Source organism: Anoplolepis gracilipes, chromosome 3 (genome assembly GCF_047496725.1).
Source record: "Anoplolepis gracilipes chromosome 3, ASM4749672v1, whole genome shotgun sequence".
Lineage (NCBI taxonomy): Eukaryota > Metazoa > Arthropoda > Insecta > Hymenoptera > Formicidae > Anoplolepis > Anoplolepis gracilipes.
In genome coordinates this window covers 5,118,290-5,137,343 of record NC_132972.1, presented here as the reverse complement: position 1 = coordinate 5,137,343, position 19,054 = coordinate 5,118,290, and the positions used below count along the sequence as shown (strand labels likewise).

At 35.4% G+C, this 19,054-nt stretch overlaps 1 protein-coding gene across 3 annotated transcripts; it reads left to right on the top strand.

Annotated features, from left to right (window-relative positions):
* Positions 1–179: 179 nt before the first annotated feature.
* On the top strand, positions 180–19,015 carry Pgant5 (polypeptide N-acetylgalactosaminyltransferase 5). 3 transcript variants are annotated; one of them, XM_072887807.1, is made up of 8 exons: positions 180–997; positions 12,254–13,031; positions 13,258–13,576; positions 14,254–14,431; positions 16,245–16,425; positions 17,201–17,439; positions 17,553–17,687; positions 17,788–19,015. In XM_072887807.1, exons 2-8 carry the CDS (start codon positions 12,416–12,418, stop codon positions 17,935–17,937), a joined length of 1,818 nt encoding a protein of 605 aa, XP_072743908.1. In that variant the 5' UTR covers positions 180–997; positions 12,254–12,415; the 3' UTR covers positions 17,938–19,015. The 3 variants fall into 3 exon arrangements, with proteins under 3 accessions (XP_072743908.1, XP_072743907.1, XP_072743906.1); XM_072887806.1 differs by lacking the exon at positions 16,245–16,425 and adding an exon at positions 14,879–15,059 and having other exon boundaries at positions 184–493; XM_072887805.1 differs by lacking the exon at positions 16,245–16,425 and adding an exon at positions 14,879–15,059 and having other exon boundaries at positions 184–997.
* Positions 19,016–19,054: the final 39 nt, after the last annotated feature.

The window sequence follows — 19,054 nt, the reverse complement described above, 5'->3', positions numbered from 1 at the left end:
CATTTAATATAAATTGTATTAATATAATTATATATATATATATATATATATATATATATATATATATATATAATATAAAATAACATTTATCTAAAATAAACATGTACAAGTTGTTGAAACTGATTTGAAAAAAAAAAAAAAAAAAAACAACTCTTGTCATTCAATGTTGAATGAAAGATAAAACATAAAAGAAGAAAAAAATAAAAAAAAGCAAGATTGCAAAAAACGCGTCGATAAATCTCGAGTGTCGATCGCGCGTTGCCCGACTCTCGATACCGCTCGGCGTTGCCGCGCACGTCAAACAGGTGTCGTCCTGTCACTCGGCGAACCGCCCTAACCTCGGCGCGCCGCTCATTGCACTCGTTTCGCTCCGCGCCGCGTCGCGCGATGTCAGGCGTATCCTACGCTACGAGCTTAGAGTGCGACGACGGACAACCATGTACGCCTGCGAGCTTCCTCCTGCATTAATCGGATAACCGTCGAGACAAGGAAGGTGCGTATCGACGGGACGAATCGACCGAGTCGTTACTCGCTCGACGAGCGGAGCGTCGTGTCTCTCTCTCTCTCCCCTTCTCTCGCTACGACGTGCACATTGTACACATTTTATCGCGGGATTCCAACGCCGTTCCGTTCTTGCACCGATCGCCCATCTCGGCCTCTCGGATCTCGTCGGCCGCGAAGAGAACCGAGCTGGCGAACATCCGAGTCGCGTAACGATCGGCCCTATCTTGTCGCGATTCCGAAATCCACCTTCACTCGCGCGTGCAGTGTCATTTACCGGGAATCCGTCTCTTATCGCGCCGGCGTAATTAACGTACAGCTGTGTTGGAAGTGGTGATACGTGGTCTCTGGAGCGATGATCTGGACCATCGGGACAGTTCATTTCTAGAGGAAGAGCGATCCAAACACCTTGCTGAGTCTCCTCGAGGGATCCTCGTCGGTGCGCTACTTTGCGGTTCCTTATCAGGAAAATACTCAAGTCAATCGCACGCGAAACGTGAGTGGTCATCATTCTTAAGTATTATCTCTGTGGAGAAAAAAAAAAAGATTCGTGGAAGCGCCTCTGCCACGTTTAGCGCGTCGAAACGCGCGAACGAGGGGGCCTCTTTTCCGTCTTACGTATCGCTCTCCTCCCGTCGTCCTCGCTTCGCTCGCGCAAGCACATATCCGTATGCGTGCGGATTTGCCGCTAGATCGTTAGCGGATAGCGAACGCGGTAATTTTCGCTTGGCGTGAATTGCATTAATCGCGATGGGGAACGGAAAGTTCTACAATCAACTCGATATTAATAGATGTAAAGGGATCCGACGGTCCTTATTCTTTTACAAATGATATCTTTCTGAGAAGAGATACGGACGAACGAGCAGGCACGAGGCCTTCGGATAGAAGCATGCAGCCTCGTGGCTTAACGGTCCCAAGTATGTAGGTGCCGCGTGCGAGCGTATGTTGAACGGGGAGCGAGCGTTGTTCATCTTCAGGCTGATTATCTTGAGACAGAGACAGAGAGAGAGAGAGAGAGAAATTCCAAAATTTTAAAAAATTCAAACTTTTTTCAATTTTTCTCTCTTTTAAAAACATGTAGATACTTACACATGTGTAAATTTCGTGCATTTTTTTTATTCCGCTACTCGGGGCACGCCCTGCGAAAAATACTCTGCGAAAAAAGATAGAGCAAAATAGAGGGGATGGAGAAAATGTGGTTGAAGTTCGTAACCTGGACTTCAAAGATGAAAAATTTAATTCTCGAGATTTAATATATACATAGGTGTACATAAATCCCACGTACCGCGTTTTCTTTGCGCCGACTAGGAACCTTGTGAAAAATCTGCTAAAAAGAATAGAGAAGAATTAAAAAAACCGTTAAAGTTAATCCACATGGTTCTAAAAAATTTTTTACGTATATATACATATATACATATACGTACATATTTTAAAAATTCAATTTAAAAAAATGTATTATGTATGTATATATACGTAGACCACAAAAATTTCCCGCACAGATAGTCATACTAAGGGAAAATATGTAAGAAATTTGTTTTATCTTCCTTTGCTATTTTATCTTGTTTCCTATTTTATCTTTCTTTCCTATATTTCCTACAGAAAATGAGGTTTATAACTTAAAATTTACAATTGAAAGCATTTCACCTATATATATGGATATATGTTAATGCTTATTTAAAAAAAATTTGTGTGTTTTATTTCGTGAGAATTTACTGGATTATTCCATCGGATTAAGATGTGCAGCGAAAAATAGAAAACAATGCTTGTAACATTTTTAAATTTACGAAGAGAATTAATTAATATCAATATATCTCTATTTAAAAGTTTGCAAAGTGTATTTTCTTTAGGTAATATTTATGCGTTCGCACGGACTATGAATTTATTAGTTCATGTCTTAAGAATTGTCTGTGACATATGGTGAAAGACAGACTCACACGTGTACGTATGTACGTCTGTTGTTTACGCATACACATCTAATACACTGTACATTATTCTTGCTCTACATTCGTTACTAAACGTCCTCGTCCGGTTCCACGTTTCATTCATCTAACACGTTTGATCTAAAAGCCTTCGGGCTACTGCTTAGAACTACCTTACTAACTTATACCATTTAGAACCATGTGGCTCAGCAGTTCTGTAGATGAAGTTCAACCTCAATCTATTCTCTGATCCTTTTGTGTCCTAAGCATAGAAAGTTTGCGAATAATACTTCTTTTTCTTCTATCCATGCCTAGCATGAAATTCTATTCCTATTTTATTGTTTCCCAATTTTATTCTGCAATTGATATACCTGCGGAAAATATATTTGCCTGTTTGCGATGAATTCATAAACAATACAAGAATTTAATATTAAGATAATAATTTAGGTATATTCGTGAGATACGTCGAGTCGAGATCGATCTATCAAAACCAGGTCAGCTCTGCTGGGGTCTTCATCCCACGCTGTATCATGAGCTAAAAATCAAGTTGAGCAAAACAGAAGACGTGACTTAGTTAGGCGAATCGTTTATTTAAAAAAAAAAAAAAAAAACGTCGAGAACGGTGTTCGTTTTACATGCGATTTTTAGCGTGGATCACAAAATAGATTTTTTTTCTAATACTTTTATCATTTTTATTATTTAAGTATAGCTTATTGAATCGATTTTAGAAAGCATTTTTTTTTTTTTTTTTACATTCCACGTTTTTTAAAAATAGATTCGATTTTGTCCCGCGGAAAAGTCAAGAAAATTAAGGTTGCCTCTACGTAAATCGAGTTGGCCAATAATAACACTTTTCACACATCAGTGAATTTGAATAATGCTAATTGTGAGCGGAACATATACAATGACGTAACCGACGTGAAAATTTTTCATATCTGCGTATCCTTTCGTGCCGCTCGCTTTCTTCGTAATATGCAAATGAACGCCATTGTACTTATTCCCGGCACTAATAATTCCCTTTCATTCCCATTTCCAGTCAACAATCGAAGAGTTTGGTATAATAGCAGTTGAACTCTTTTTTTTCTTCTTCTTCTTTTTTACGAACTTGTGCGAACATCACAGAAAGAAAATTCGAAACTTAATCTTCTCGGCTTTAAAAGTTCGGAAAGAATTCTTGAAGAGTACCGTAAGTTAAAGCATGGTAAAGCGCCATGGCGTATTTTATTGAATACCTCTCGATACCTGAGTGAAAGCGGCATTTCGGCGTCCATTGTTCGTTCAATCGCGTAAAATCGGAGGCGCTGTCCGGGCATACAAATGTCGCAAATTCGTTCGTGACATTCCCGCACGTATATTTGCGTCTCTCTCTCTCTCTCTCTCTCTCTCTCTCTCTCTCCCTCCCTCTCCCTTTTCTCGATTCTCGTTTCGCATGAAAAACGGAACGAGACTGTCTCGCTCTAGCAAGACAGGTAGACTCCGTCGTCGTCGTCGTCGTCGTGTCGTCATCCTCGTCATCGGCGTAGCCGAAGTGCCGTTTAACGGAATGCGGCGCACCTGTCTGTCCGTTATCCGTCTCGTGGAGCCTCCTGCATGGGGAACCTGCATCGGGGCACCGATCGGTCTTTCGGAGAAACTCTAGCCTCAAGGCCGCGCCGTTTTGTAACACCGTGTCGAGAACGATTCGTCACAGAACACGCGGATGCCCGTCAGGATGCTTGCACGAGGGGGGAAGGGAGGATTGCGATAACGATGCCTCCTGGGGACCACGTTCTCACGTTTGGAGTTTGGAAAGCGTGGGGAGATATCCGAGAGATTATTATTGCGCGCGCTTCCACGATTGTGGAAGCGGTCCATCCGTGTTAATGCGCAGACTGAATGCCGTCGTTAAGAATCAACGCGGACACATTTTCTTTCTCCTCCATTCCGCTTGCTTTTATCTCCGAAGAGATTTGATACGCGTTCGAATAAGAATTGTCCGATTGTACGTCGGCTTGAGCCGAAGGTTCGCTCAGATATCGATCCTCTCGCTCATTTCATCCTCCCGGTTTAAATCGTCCGTAGAAATAACAAAGATGTATTATACTTTGACGGCCAATTAATTGTACGCAACTTCCGTGCAAGGTGTTCAACTCTTGCCTTTCGATTAATTCCACGTGCGCTTTAACTCGATGCTCGGATTAATTAATTTTGATCGAAGAGCACGGTGCGGCGGATAAGGATTTTAATAAAATTTTTGATAAAAAAAAGATTATATATATATATATATATATTTTTTTTTTTTTTTTTAATTTTATTTGTACTCTACATCATCGCGAGGATGGCGAAATATTAGCGCAATCACACGTTTGCTACATCACACGCTGCACTTTCCCGACAGATGCTATTCTTGATGGATGATACTACGTGATCTTCGGTATTCGCTGATTTACGTCACTGCTTCTCTCTCACGCGGGATACAAACGATACTTAATTAGCGGCGCGCTTCGGTAGTGATTCACGAAACGAGTGAAAGGTTTTTGCTATAGAACGGACCGATTAGCTGAGATAGACTCAACACTTGGACGAAGCCGACCGATATGCAAGGACGTTGGTTATAAAACTTTTCTGTGACCTTTCGTGACATTTGTACCTGTATGATTATAAAATGCAAAGATATTTAAAAAAAAAAAAACTTGTATGCATATCTTATATACAATTCAACTTTATATAGAAACAAAATGAAAATTTGAAATTTAACAAACTTCACCGATCAAATCTGTATTGGAGTTCAAAGAGTTTTAAAAGAGATTAAATATAAAAAGTCGTGTCGATCTTTATGGACGTTTGAACGATCATGTTATATGACATTTATTACTTTGCTCGCGAATGATAAGCACTTCTTACAAACGAGCCGCGTAACAAGAAACCTGAAGGGAAATCAGGTTACATGAAAATAAGTACATCGTAAAAAACACTATCGAAATTGTAAAAATCCTATTATATTGTATTTCTTTCCCACACGTGATACGTGTGTCGGTCGTTTAGAAACTAATGGGATCGGGATAAATTTTTGGGAGGAGGAAGAAAATTATGTCGTCGAAAATTTAACTGAATTTAATGGACATTTTATTCAGTGGGACGCGCATGAATTTATAATTTATAAAATAACGATATATATCTTATCTAATAAAGAACATTATATCGAGAATCGTCTTATCTTTAAATATACTATGAGCTATTCAAATTTACATGTAAAACACACACACTTTGCGCGGCTATTGTTATCGCGATACATCTATATCCGGCGTACAAATGGCAGGATCAAAAAGTTTAATCAATCACGTTATTAATTAATTGTAAATTGGCTCGTGGCTTGTGAAAGATAAACAATCGCGGCATGCATAACGAGAGTTAACATTTGCAGGACGTGTGCTGCGCGAGATATGTATACCGGCAGTGCGTGAATGGCACGCGTGTGCGTGTTGCTCTCTGTTAATCCGCTCTCCATTACTCGGAAAACTTTATGCCGGTTTGTGACCCGTATAAAACGGCGTGTAATAACGGTATCCATGCGATACCACGATCTTCATTGTACATCGCCCGTTGCGTATTGTCTGCCCGCTCTGGAATAATTCTAAACACAGCAAAGCGCATTGTGCATTCTCTCTCAAATTCGAAACCTGCATGTATTTAACCTAGTCCAATTATATATACGGCATATTATAGTAATCTCTTAATTACTCTGCATTATGTCACTTTGTGATGAAATTAGCTATTTGAGGAGGAAACCTGCGCTTTCTACGAGATACGATCTAAAAATGATAAATTAGATTGATTGTGTTATATTTAATCGAAAGCTAAGGAATTAATTTAAAAAAGACCATAGCCATTAATTTAGAAAATTAAGTATAAAAAAAATCTATTTTGATTATTGAGAGAAATAACTTGGAAGACGAGATACTACGTGGCACTCTCTCAGTTAATCGCACATAATATCATTTATAAACATCCTAAAAATATATATCGTGATATAAAGCTGCTGAAACCGAAAGGTCTATCTTTAACATCGAGCGAGATCAATATTGAATTGATTTGCATGGTTCAGGGAGATTTTATTGCGCGTGTAAGTATTGATGAAACACCCTATCACGTTTATAATCACTATAGAGTTGTCTGTTTAAATTAGTCCGTGACGTCACGCCTTTTAAATTCAGTCTGCTCATTATATTGTATGAAATATTCGATCTATTTTTATCACATCATACCGCTAGTGTTCGTTAACCGCGATATTGATAATGCACTCTCATTTGCTAAAGTGCAAGCGTATGTATTATGAATTTAAGGGAAATTTAATATGTTATCGATGTAGTAGAAGTTTTATACATATTTTACTGCAAAATATAAAATTACATGTATAAATTTCAGTTCTGTAGCGTAAAATATTAAAAGTTAATTAGTGAAAATTATATAACGATTTATATACATACATGTTCTATATTACAACAATATAATTTTTCATTTCTTTTGATTTGCAATTTTATAATTTTATTTCTCATATGTGAGAAAATTTTTTTTAATATTATAAAAGTTTTGAATAAAAACTACAAATGCCTCGTTTTATAATTTGTCCGGGTTATTTTATATATATATATATATACCAGAATGATAACACGAAGGTAATTATTGTATTAACTTCGAGAAAATTATTACCTATAATTAAGCAGGTGATATAAGACATTGATAAAGTTCAACTGCTCTAGCGAACGATCGCGTTGCAGTTTACGTTCGTAGTCTAGTTCGCGACACGTATAACAATACGATACTCATTTTTATATCTACTTTACAATATACGATTAAATAGCTTGCGCAAAGCTGCTTCGAAGCATTTATAAAACCGGTTTTTAATGGAGCCCTCTTCGACTGGAATGTGCATAGCAATCATTTCACGTCACGTCCGTTCGAAGAGGAAAAAGCTTTCAAAAGAAAGTAATTGAATTTCAACTGACATATTCGCAAACATTAAAAATACAAGGTATCCTAAAACTACCGGATATACTTTTAATAGCATATCATCTGGCTCGTTTGGATTTTTCCTTAGCGAAAATATTGAAATATTAATAACTTTCAATAAAAAATATATTTTAAAAAAACTTGCATTTTGCAAAAGTAAACTTTGTAGAATTAAAAGATTAATGAAACTGCATTCTTAATTTCCAGTAGAATTTACTTTAATAGAATTTTAATTTGAAATTTAATTACAAAGATACAAGAAAAATTAGAGAGCAAAAATAATTTCAACAAAAAACATTTATAAAATTCAATTAACTCCAATCGATCAGAAAATCTATATTATTAAAAAGATATTAAAGTTTCTTGGAGCACCTTGCATTTTACCGATTTTATATAATAATGAAGTTTTTGTCTTGAATACAATCGAATGCAATTTTTCAATAATTATATTTTATGAAATATTTTATTATTTTATGAAATATTTCTCCTTAGTTATTTATCTGTTATTATATATATATATATATATGAGATGCGCCTTTTTAAACTAGATATGTGACATACAATCCGTGTGCATTATATACGATTGCAAGTTCCATAATTTTAGATTACAGCGCGTATTACATTAATACTGAGTTTAACCCTTCCAGTTCTCCCATGTGGTTGGCACAGTTAATTTTCTCCGTTAAGGGCTTAGATTGATCCCGCGAGACATTTTAACGTTTAAGACACTAATTACTCACTTGTGTTGTCAGACGAAAATTAAAGTAAATATATTGTCTCATATGGTATCAAACTAAATTTTGCAAATTTTTAAAATTTGAAAAATACCTAACATTAAAGTTATTGCTAATTAGAGACTTCAAGCAAGAAGAGCTCGCAGTAGACGAAATAAGATCCGATAATAAATTGCCGGTGCTTTCCTAGTATGATAAACGTTGTCAGTTTTATTGCACTCGATTAATTTCGTACGTATACATTATACAATATATATTCGTAATAACGTAATGATCGCCACGAGATACGGCTTTATAAAATAAAACGTAAAACTTATTCAATTATATATTGCAATTATAGTTGTATTTGCAATTATAATTATCACGGTAGATTTTATTTATATTTTAACGTTAATATTATGAAAAGTAAACTCATCTTTTTTTTTCTTTTTTTTTGAAAAATAATTGATACTAGAATGCAAATATAATTCGGAATGTAATCAATTAAAGTGCACATTTGACTCTTCAAATTTCAAAGAAGTTATTGCACAGCCTGAACTATTGTAGGGCTTAGAGTTTTTATGGCATTTAACAAGCTTAGCTTCCATAGCTGTCTATTGTGTGCGGGAAGACTTCCTTAATGACATTATCTGACGTCGCATTGCGTCAATGTAATATCGATGGACTTCCAAGCACTTTGGTTACAATGATTTTCCATTGAAGTAGAGTCGATGGAACTCAAATCTGATTACGTGGTGGAAAGCGTCGTAAAGAGGTTTTATTACAAATGTATATTTTATTTTAAAAATACTCATCTCTGTGTAAACTTAACGGTAGAGTCAGAATTCTATAAATGAAATCTACAATTTCAAAATGAGTTGCTAATAATAATAATTTCATGGTAATAAAATACTTTAATAATAAATGAAATATTAAATGAAACATTATTGTTACTTCATCTTTGTTATTATTGAACCAAAATATTCAAATAATTAAATAATTAAACGCTGCCCTTTTAAGAATAGATTTAAATATATAAGAGTCGCAGAATAAATATAAGTTATCGGTCTTATTTCCTTTTCTCGATAAATTCGATTTAATTTGCAAATTAAGATTAGTACGATAAAGCACTTTAGGAATTTTATCTTTGACTCAGAATAATAAAAAACTGATGTAATGAAATCAAGAGACTAAATCATATTTAAAATTACCTATTTTTACAAACATTTATATTTTATAAGACGCTATTTTAACGAATGTCGTATTGAAACGATAGAAATATTATGGATTAATTGACACTCGGTTTGATTGCAAATAATTCATCATTTAATCACCAGACTTTTACGATACAGCGTTATGAAGTAATCCATCTTAACAATGTTAACGTGCTGCGGTATATTGATTTATCAATAACGTAGCACATGCAATTTTACTAATAGTACCACCATTATCGGTTGACGATTACAATGACGGATGAAAGTTATCATGGTCATTTACCACGTGCGTAAACCGCGAATACTATGGGGCTTCTATTGTTAACTATAAAACATTTCTACAAAGAGATACCACTACAAAGAGATCTTTATCATTTCCTTCTTGGGAATATAAAATTCTTTCTCTTTCTATAATGACCCCTGTAAGAAAAGTAGAGATGGAAAAATAAAAGTTAAACAAAGAATATTATTCAAATATTACAACATTATTTATAACTGTTATTTTCTCCCTCTTTCTATTCTCTCGTTACAAAGTAAAAAATTTTCAAGTATGAAATTCGATGGTCCTGAATAATCGTTCTACATTTTGTGGTTTTTTCGAATATCGCTCGAATAATTCGTTACAAAATTTGATAGATTTTATTCTATCGACAGTATACTCCATTTATATTGTACCAATACTTTACAATGGTATCATTGTAACGATATTAGTTTCCATATCGTGTTTTCTACCATATCAATAAATGACATTCAGAACTGTAATAACATCTGGTAGCAAGTTTTATTACCTTTAAGTACTGCCTTTTTAATTAATATTTGATTAGCTAGTATTATCTTGCATTACACGTTTATAATAAGAATAGATTAGAATTTTAAAATATTTGCCATATTATTTGCAAATTATGAAATATCTGATACGCAGTCAATTTTTACATGCACAATTTTTTAATCATCTTTTTAATTCACAAGTAAATATGACACTTTTTAAATTTTATATATATTCTGCGATAGTTTCTCTTTATTTTTTGAATTTCTTGTAAAATGCACAACCGCATCGAGAAACTGCCATCAGCCGCTTTTTTTCACAATAGAAAGTTCACGCGACACAATATCAGGGGAATGTCGTCCGTTGTTCTTTGGGTCGCGCATAGCCATCCAACATTATTACTCCCATTTCCCGCTCGTTATCGTGATGAAAGTGAATTATTTAGCAGTCGCTAATTAATTAGTACCATCGAGGCAGCAGCGAGTGCTCCATCGCGATATAATTTCCCAGGCCGAGCGGTTTCGACTACGTGGGATAATTACCTGCGGATTTGTATTTCCGTCGCGTCTTCGAAACGCTATGCTATTACGATCATTTTTTTTCGTCAGTCACACCGGCTTGGTATCAACATCGATCGCAACTGGTGGTACTGCGCGGTACCAGAGGTACCACAATGCACAAATAAAAGTTGAAACAAAGGTTATATAAATTTTTTTTTCTTTTTTCGCAAAAAAAATGCTGTATACAGAAACGTCGAAAATATTATCGCAGCACTCATAAATATAACGTTGAAAATTATTGTCGCGTTTTTCAAGGATATTATAGCAATTAAAAATGTTACGGTAACTCCGGTGATTATCCTAATTCGAGTTGATCTTTTATCGAGAGACACGCAAATAAAACGTGGTGTTTTCGTCTTTCGTTACGACGTGAAAAAATTAATAAATGCCACACCTCGCGCACTCGTGCAATTATATATTGTATATATATATATATATATCATCATTTCCGATAATTCAGCAATTAGACTTTTTTTTTGCGCATAAAATTGCAAGCTACCGGCATTGCAATTGAAGCGACAGGGGGAGACAGTAGATAGCGATTTACAGGCGACATAAATACGATAAAATCGTACCTTACTTACGTGTACACGGATGAATTTATCGTGTGCTATGCAACTATTATCTGATTCACGCGGACAAGCATTATACACCCGCGCAGAAATGAGTGCGTATGCAAATCGCGTGTTATTATATTGCCTTCTATTTGTAGGGAGAGACTAGTTTGTGTATGAAACTTGTCTTGTGTCTCCAGCATAGTTCATCGAGAGAAATAGAATAGAACGTTCGGAATGCATTAAAATTGCATTCTCCTTCACGATCGATGTGTGTCTCTCATACGAATTAGATGCTGAAGTGTTGCAAGCTACTCCGATTACCTTTTTAGCTGACGTATGCAATTTTCGCTTGCGCGAGCCGCTCGTATTTCCAGTCTCGTGGTGTCACAACGTATGTGACAATCGAAATTAAAAAATAGCGTAAAACAAATTTGAAAAGAGTAATCTACATATATTGTTATTAATGATAATTCTAACACTAGTTTTTATAACTGTTTTAAAGTTTTATGTCATTTTTAAGACAAATAGTGCCGTAAATTATTATGCATAACATAATATATGAGCCGTTTTTAATTGTTCTATATAATAAATAAATAATTATTTACGTAAAATTGCGTTATATTATAATCTTTGTTAAGTCTTTTTTTACTTCGAACTTCAATTCATAACACTCAAAAAAATATTTTGCTAATGTAGATAGATTTCTAAATGTCTCAATTAAAATTTATCGCTACTTTTTGTATCTGTTGGAATATTGTTTGTCACGTATAGAATTTCTAGCAGCAATATTCTAGTAATACCTCTACATTTATTAATGTAGAGGAAGGAAAAATTCAAGTTTTATATCCGTAGATAGAATCGTGATAAGCGTATAAAGTTGAAGGGACGGATCGATCTGCCAAAAGAATTCTGGTTTTATTTCCCCGGCAACCTTCCGATATCAAGTCGGGATGTCCCTGCACATTTTTGCAGCCGCACGTCGAAGTATAACCAAATCTCCGGTAATAAAGCTAGCTTCTCTTTCTCTGTTGCAGCGCTGAAAAGTCATGTAATTCTACGAGGCTTCGTTGTATTCGGTGTCGCGAAGATATCTCAATTTCAAGTCTCGTCCAAAGATCTAAATCGCGAGTTTGGTCGCGCGGAGACTGGGTGATGAGCAGCTCGTGGTACAAGCGGAGGACTGCCGTCGTTGAAAGATGTTTCGCTTCAAGATTCGCATTCACACATGTCAAGTGATACTGCTGACGTCGCTGGTATGGTTCCTGGTCGACGTTATGGTGCTCATGTTCTATTCGGACTGCATCGGAGGGTCCGGATGGAACTGTCCAGATAACAAGCAACAGTCCGCGCTTCAATCCGAGGAGCCGTCCCAGATACATCCGAAGATCCCGATTGGGGAGGCGCAATCGCTGAAACACGAGGCAGGCACCAAGAGGCAGTATCCGCAGAGCAAGTTGCATTTATGGCGGCCGGCGAAGGTCGTCAAGGAGAGTAAGGGCAGCCCCGGCGAGATGGGAGCGGCGGTGCACATCGCGCCGGAGAACGAGGCCAAGCAGCAGGAGCTGTTCAAGCTGAATCAGTTCAATCTGATGGCCAGCGACATGATCTCCTTGAACCGATCCTTGAAAGACATCAGACTCGAGGGTTGTAAGAATAAGAAATATCCCAAATATCTTCCCCACACGAGTATCGTGATAGTTTTCCACAATGAAGCGTGGACCACTTTGCTGAGGACAGTTTGGTCCGTTATAAACAGGTCTCCCAGATCGCTGTTGAAAGAAATCATCCTCGTGGACGACGCGAGTGAGCGCGGTACGTTTTTTATCGTCTTTAAATATAAATATATGATATGCTTATGAGAACGTTACTTTTGTAATATTGATTTGGAATTGTCAATCAAATTATGTTTCGTAATAAGTAATGGAAGGAAATTTAAATCAATATCGAATATCAATAAATATCAAATAGAAGGATCTCAAATATGTCTTTCAAACCTTGAATCTTAAAGTGACACGACGAATAAAACTTTACTTTCTAGAACATCTAAAGCAAGACCTGGAAGACTATATAACCACGCTCCCTGTTCCTACATATGTGTATCGTACCGAAAAGAGGTCGGGCCTGATAAGAGCGAGGCTTCTAGGAGCGAAACACGTCAAGGGACAAGTAATCACGTTTCTAGATGCGCACTGTGAGTGTACCGAGGGTTGGTTGGAGCCGCTACTCTCAAGAATCGCCAACGATAGGCATACTGTTGTCTGCCCAATCATAGACGTCATCAGCGATGACACCTTCGAATACATCCCAGCCAGCGACATGACATGGGGTGGTTTCAATTGGAAACTAAACTTTAGATGGTATTGTAGCATTATTTTGAATTCTAATAATAACATTCTAATGTTCTAATTTTAATCAAACCAGTTTAATCTTTTGCTTCTTTAAATAAGCGAAGAAAATTTGAGTTGCAAATGTGAAAATCTACATATTTTGCATGCAATGAATAACTAGATTTATTAATACATAGTTATAAAGTTGTGCAAAATATCAAATTTATTGATCGATGTTGATATATACATCTACATATGTTTATAAGTTTATTAGATTATAGAGTCATGAATTCTCTATTTTTTCACTTGTCACGTTCGTAAATTCGTAAAATTTTGTTTTCATTAAATTTTAAAATACGTTGTAATTTAATTATACATATTCTATATATAATATTATATATATATATATATATATATATATATATATAATGACCTGAAATGTAATCAAGAGCTTTTCTCTTTCTCTCTGTTCCATTTATATACAATTGCAAACTGTCGGGTTTACGAATTTATTACCATATCCATATTCACCGCGAATACACACACATAATATACTACCGTTTAATTAAATTGAATGTAATTAATTAATTTCAATTGAAACAAAAATAATCTCTCAAATTGTATATCATCAGTGTGACATCTTACGCGTGTGTAGCATTGTAATTTTTATACAAATTTTAACGCTACCCTAATTTTTGTTCAATAAGGTATAGAGTCGCACAGAGAGAGATGGACAGAAGAAATGGCGACAGGACGGCACCGCTACGAACACCAACTATGGCTGGCGGATTGTTTTCTATTGATAAAGAATACTTTTACGAGTTGGGTGCGTATGACGAAGGCATGGACATCTGGGGCGGTGAAAATCTTGAAATGAGCTTCCGGGTAAGTTTTTGCGAAATGACTTTTGATAAGAAAGACTATCGATTTGACGCGAATAATCCACGTAAATTTTATATAACATTCATGGATTTAAATCGATGAGGATATAATGAATAAATTAATCTAATTGTAAGGTTATTTATTTCATTCATATATTTAATTAATTAATATATAATCCAAGTTGGTGATTTTTCGCGTTTTAATACAATAATTGCATATATTTTATATGAAAATTAATTGGTAGAATTTACGAGAGATGAATTCGAGATTTTACGAGAAATGAATTATTTTTAATATTTATTGATAATAATTCACACTTCCATTTTCTGTTATAAATATATTATATAACTGTATAATATAAGTGTGTTTTTTAAATGAAAAGGCCAAGTTTTAAAGGGTATTTTCGCGTAAATTTCTAGTGTCATTTGTAAAATTGTAAGTACATTATAGGTGTGGCAATGTGGTGGAACATTAGAAATCAGCTCATGCTCTCATGTGGGACATGTATTCCGGGACAAGAGTCCATATACATTCCCTGGCGGTGTCAGCAAGATAGTCCTGCACAATGCGGCCAGGGTGGCCGAGGTCTGGATGGATGAGTGGAGAGATTTTTACTATGCCATGAATCCAGGTTAGATAATCAAGTGTATCGTTTAATTAATTTCTGCAATGTTATTGTTTCTAGAATTGCGCTAAATGATGCCATCGATATCAGGGTCTAAATATGCTGTGATACGAGAATTTTGCAAAATTACTTAATACATCTTAACACTTATCCGCTGTAATTTCTATCAAGATATGAAAAAAATCTATTCTCAAGAATCAAAGGAATGAAAGAAGGAGTTTTCCATCATATTTTGAAATTTCTATACAGCTGATGTTCATGTAGCGCTTAGCAACGATGTTATTTGATAAAGCATCTTTTAAAATTGCAGTATTTATCAAGTGAAACTATATCACACATATATTTGACGGGTATCTGATACAAACCGTTTATATACATTGAAATATTACAATTCGTATACAGCTATGTGACTTGCAGTTGTTTTTGAATGCATTGTTTTCTTAACAAGTTGTTTCTCTCCATTTGACTAATAATTAATATAGCAGTCTTGTGTTGATATATATTTTTATAAAATAGTTTTTAACACATTATAGTTCTCTCTCTATATATATATATATACATATACACAAAGATATATCATAAATTAGTTAACCATCTTCTCTATATGTGTTATGCACATTATGATTTATGTATGTGTGTATTTACTAATATTTCATATATATAACATCAGTAGTTGTATACGTTATGTCGCTAATATCTCTAAACTAAAGTTAAAAGGTCTCTAACTATAAAAATTATCCTGAATAGAAGTTTATGTGATTATCGTCAAGATATTTCACACCACTCTCACATTTGTCTCCTTAACCGACTAAGCAATAAGTACTATAATTTCTACGATGTGAAATTAATAAAGATAGCCGCAAGTACTAAACATGGACATTCACTAAACGTGAACATTTCAGAGATATTTTGTTTCTGTGTCTCTCGATACAAATGCTGGTGTAGTCTTAACCACTCATCCATCCAGCCGACTAACCGATCGAGAATTGCGCTTGCTTTTAATGGAATCTTCTTGTCAAGCTACGTTATAGGTATACATAGGTCGCAAGAAGAGAGTTGCCAATCCACCAGCCATAAGTCACAGAATATGATATACATTTGCGATACATGTTGTTTTTTCTTTTTTTATTTCTCTTATCGTGTTACCTATCATTGTGATCGCTAACACACTAACAGAATTGAGTTGGTTAGATATGGATGTGTGGTGGGACATTGGAAATTGCGACATGCTCGCACGTCGGGCACGTATTCCGTAAATCAACCCCGTATACCTTCCCGGGCGGTACCAGCAAGATAGTCAACCACAACAATGCGCGGCTCGCGGAAGTTTGGTTGGACCAATGGAAGTACTTCTATTACAACATTAATCCAGGTAGCACTAACACATCTTGGCGTACTAAAAAAAAAAATCTATCGCTAAGAGCATCCCTGTTTACTGTTCTTATGCATTGATTGCTTTACGATACGCCGCATGTTTCCACAACTCGTGAGGTGTGCATGTCTCCTTATTATTTTCCATTATTAATTCTCACCCTGCGGGTATTCGCTGTCTCTTTTTCTATCAGATACCCGTTAACATTTAATTTTGAAACATCATTGCTGTTATGTTCAACTCTAAAATGTGTACTATTTTATAAGGCGTCGGATAATAACAGAGGTACGATAAACGAACGAGCCATGTAAATGATTTAAAGGTGTTATACTTGGAGCAAAATGTGAGTTACGCATGGCATTAAAAGTTCCACATATGGTGGATATGGTTTTACGATTAGAAAAAATATTTCTAAAGTTACTCACACAGAACAATTTTGATGAAGCACAATACATCTTTGTCTCTCTCTGCACGCTCTCTGTGTTTTACACATATATAAAACAGTTGTTACATATGTATAGATATCTATATGCTACTTTATAAACCTCTTTACACCTTTCAGATTCCCCAGAAAAAAAAAACGCTGCATAATTGCACAAATATTTCTTTAGGAGTATTAATGTATCATATAATAAATATCTTTATTTTAGCACAAAATTCTGCGACAAATTTTATTTTCGATTTGAATTTATCATATGTGCATAATATGTAAAAATATGTGTAGTTTCTCCGATTGCAAGTTATTATAGTGTTACAGAAAGTTATTCTTTTGTAGGAGCTCGAAATGTGGACGTCGGCGATGTCTCCGAACGAGTAAAACTCAGAGAACGGTTAAAATGCAAGAGCTTCAGATGGTATTTGGAAAACATATATCCGGAATCGCCAATGCCGCTAGATTATTACTACCTCGGTGACGTGAAAAACGTTGAAACGCAAACTTGTTTAGATACTATGGGTAGGAGGACTGGGGAGAATGTCGGAATTAGTTATTGTCATGGATTAGGTGGTAATCAGGTTTGTGTTTTGTTGTCTTTGGTGAACTGAAATATTTCGAATACTATCTAGTGGAAATCAACATATTGTTTCTACTTAAAATATTAATCTCTAATGAAAACTATGTTACCCAGGTATTTGCCTATACCAAGCGGCAACAGATAATGTCCGACGATATGTGCCTTGATGCAGCTAGTCCACAAGGTCCTGTGAAGATTGTGAGATGTCATGGCATGGGTGGTAACCAAGCATGGGTTTACAATGATGAGGTAAGAAACAGTCAAAAAAAAGAACAGAAGAGAAACATACCTGAAACTATTAGTTTTGAATTAATAATATTGTTGCTGATATATGTCGTTTCTTTTGTAGACCAAAATGATTAGACATACAAATACAGGTCATTGCTTGTCGAAACCTCATTCGGGCGACGCATCGCAACCCGTCTTGGCGCAGTGCGATGTCAATAATATCGGTCAAAAATGGATTATGCGTAGCAAATTCAAATGGCAAGCTAGCTAATACGAATCGACTCTAAACGCCAGTTCTATACGCAATATTTGTTAATATATTTAATAAATGGTAACTGAGAAGATGTGAACTTAGCGCGAAGAACCATGCGCGCGTAGAATGAAGTATTACAAGTGGCTGAAGAAACAAGTTCAATATCACGCCTAATCATGGTTTAAATCTGTGCATCAAATGGAATTGACAGTGCATGTGGAATCGGATCGTGTTGCAGGCAAGATTGTAGTTAATTAATTCGATTCTACAGAATCTATTCATTATTGATAAAACAGTACCGAGAATTTACTGCCATTCGTGTATGGCACAATCCTTAAGAGGTACGACTTGTTCAATACACATAAGAGTGACAAAATAAAACAAACTTCTTTGACGGCGTGTAGACACGAGTGTGAACTAAACGATGAACAAAGTGAACTCTTTTTCTTCTTTCCTGATTAAGAAAAGCAGTAGAGAAGAAAGCATATCAGACACTGTTATAAATAAAATAATTGTTAATACAGAAGAGAGACATATTTGATAATTTCGGATGAGTGCAATGACGGATGATTGATTGACCAGTGCGCAATAATGAAATAGTGAATATCCTAGAAATGCATCGTGAAACAATGACGGAATGAATGCTCGAATGCTAGTGAAATCGATGTGATTATACTACCGATAATAATATAGAAGTTATTGTACAATCCATTTAATAACTAGGAAAGAGCACTGGATCTTTTTATATTCTCTAATAGTTCCTCCTCGTTGCATCTCGTTCGTATAATTTAATTGTTACGCGTCGTTTCGCGCAAAGAATGTACTTATTCAGATTTTATGGCAATATGTATAGAGAATCCTTCCATCAGATTTTAGTTAAATGCATTATTGATTGTCATTCATTACAGAGAAGTAATGCAATTTTTCAATATTTTTCAGAGTGTCTTCCATGATTAACGATAACAAGCGAATATTTTTTCCGGGATATAAACAGATAGCGCACACACACCATTTGCGAATGATTTATTTCCTTAGATGATGTTTAATCCAAAAATAGATATGCGGTAAAAAATGAAATTTTAAGATAAATAATTTTTATAGACATGAAGTGTCTATAATTTTATAAACGTATCAT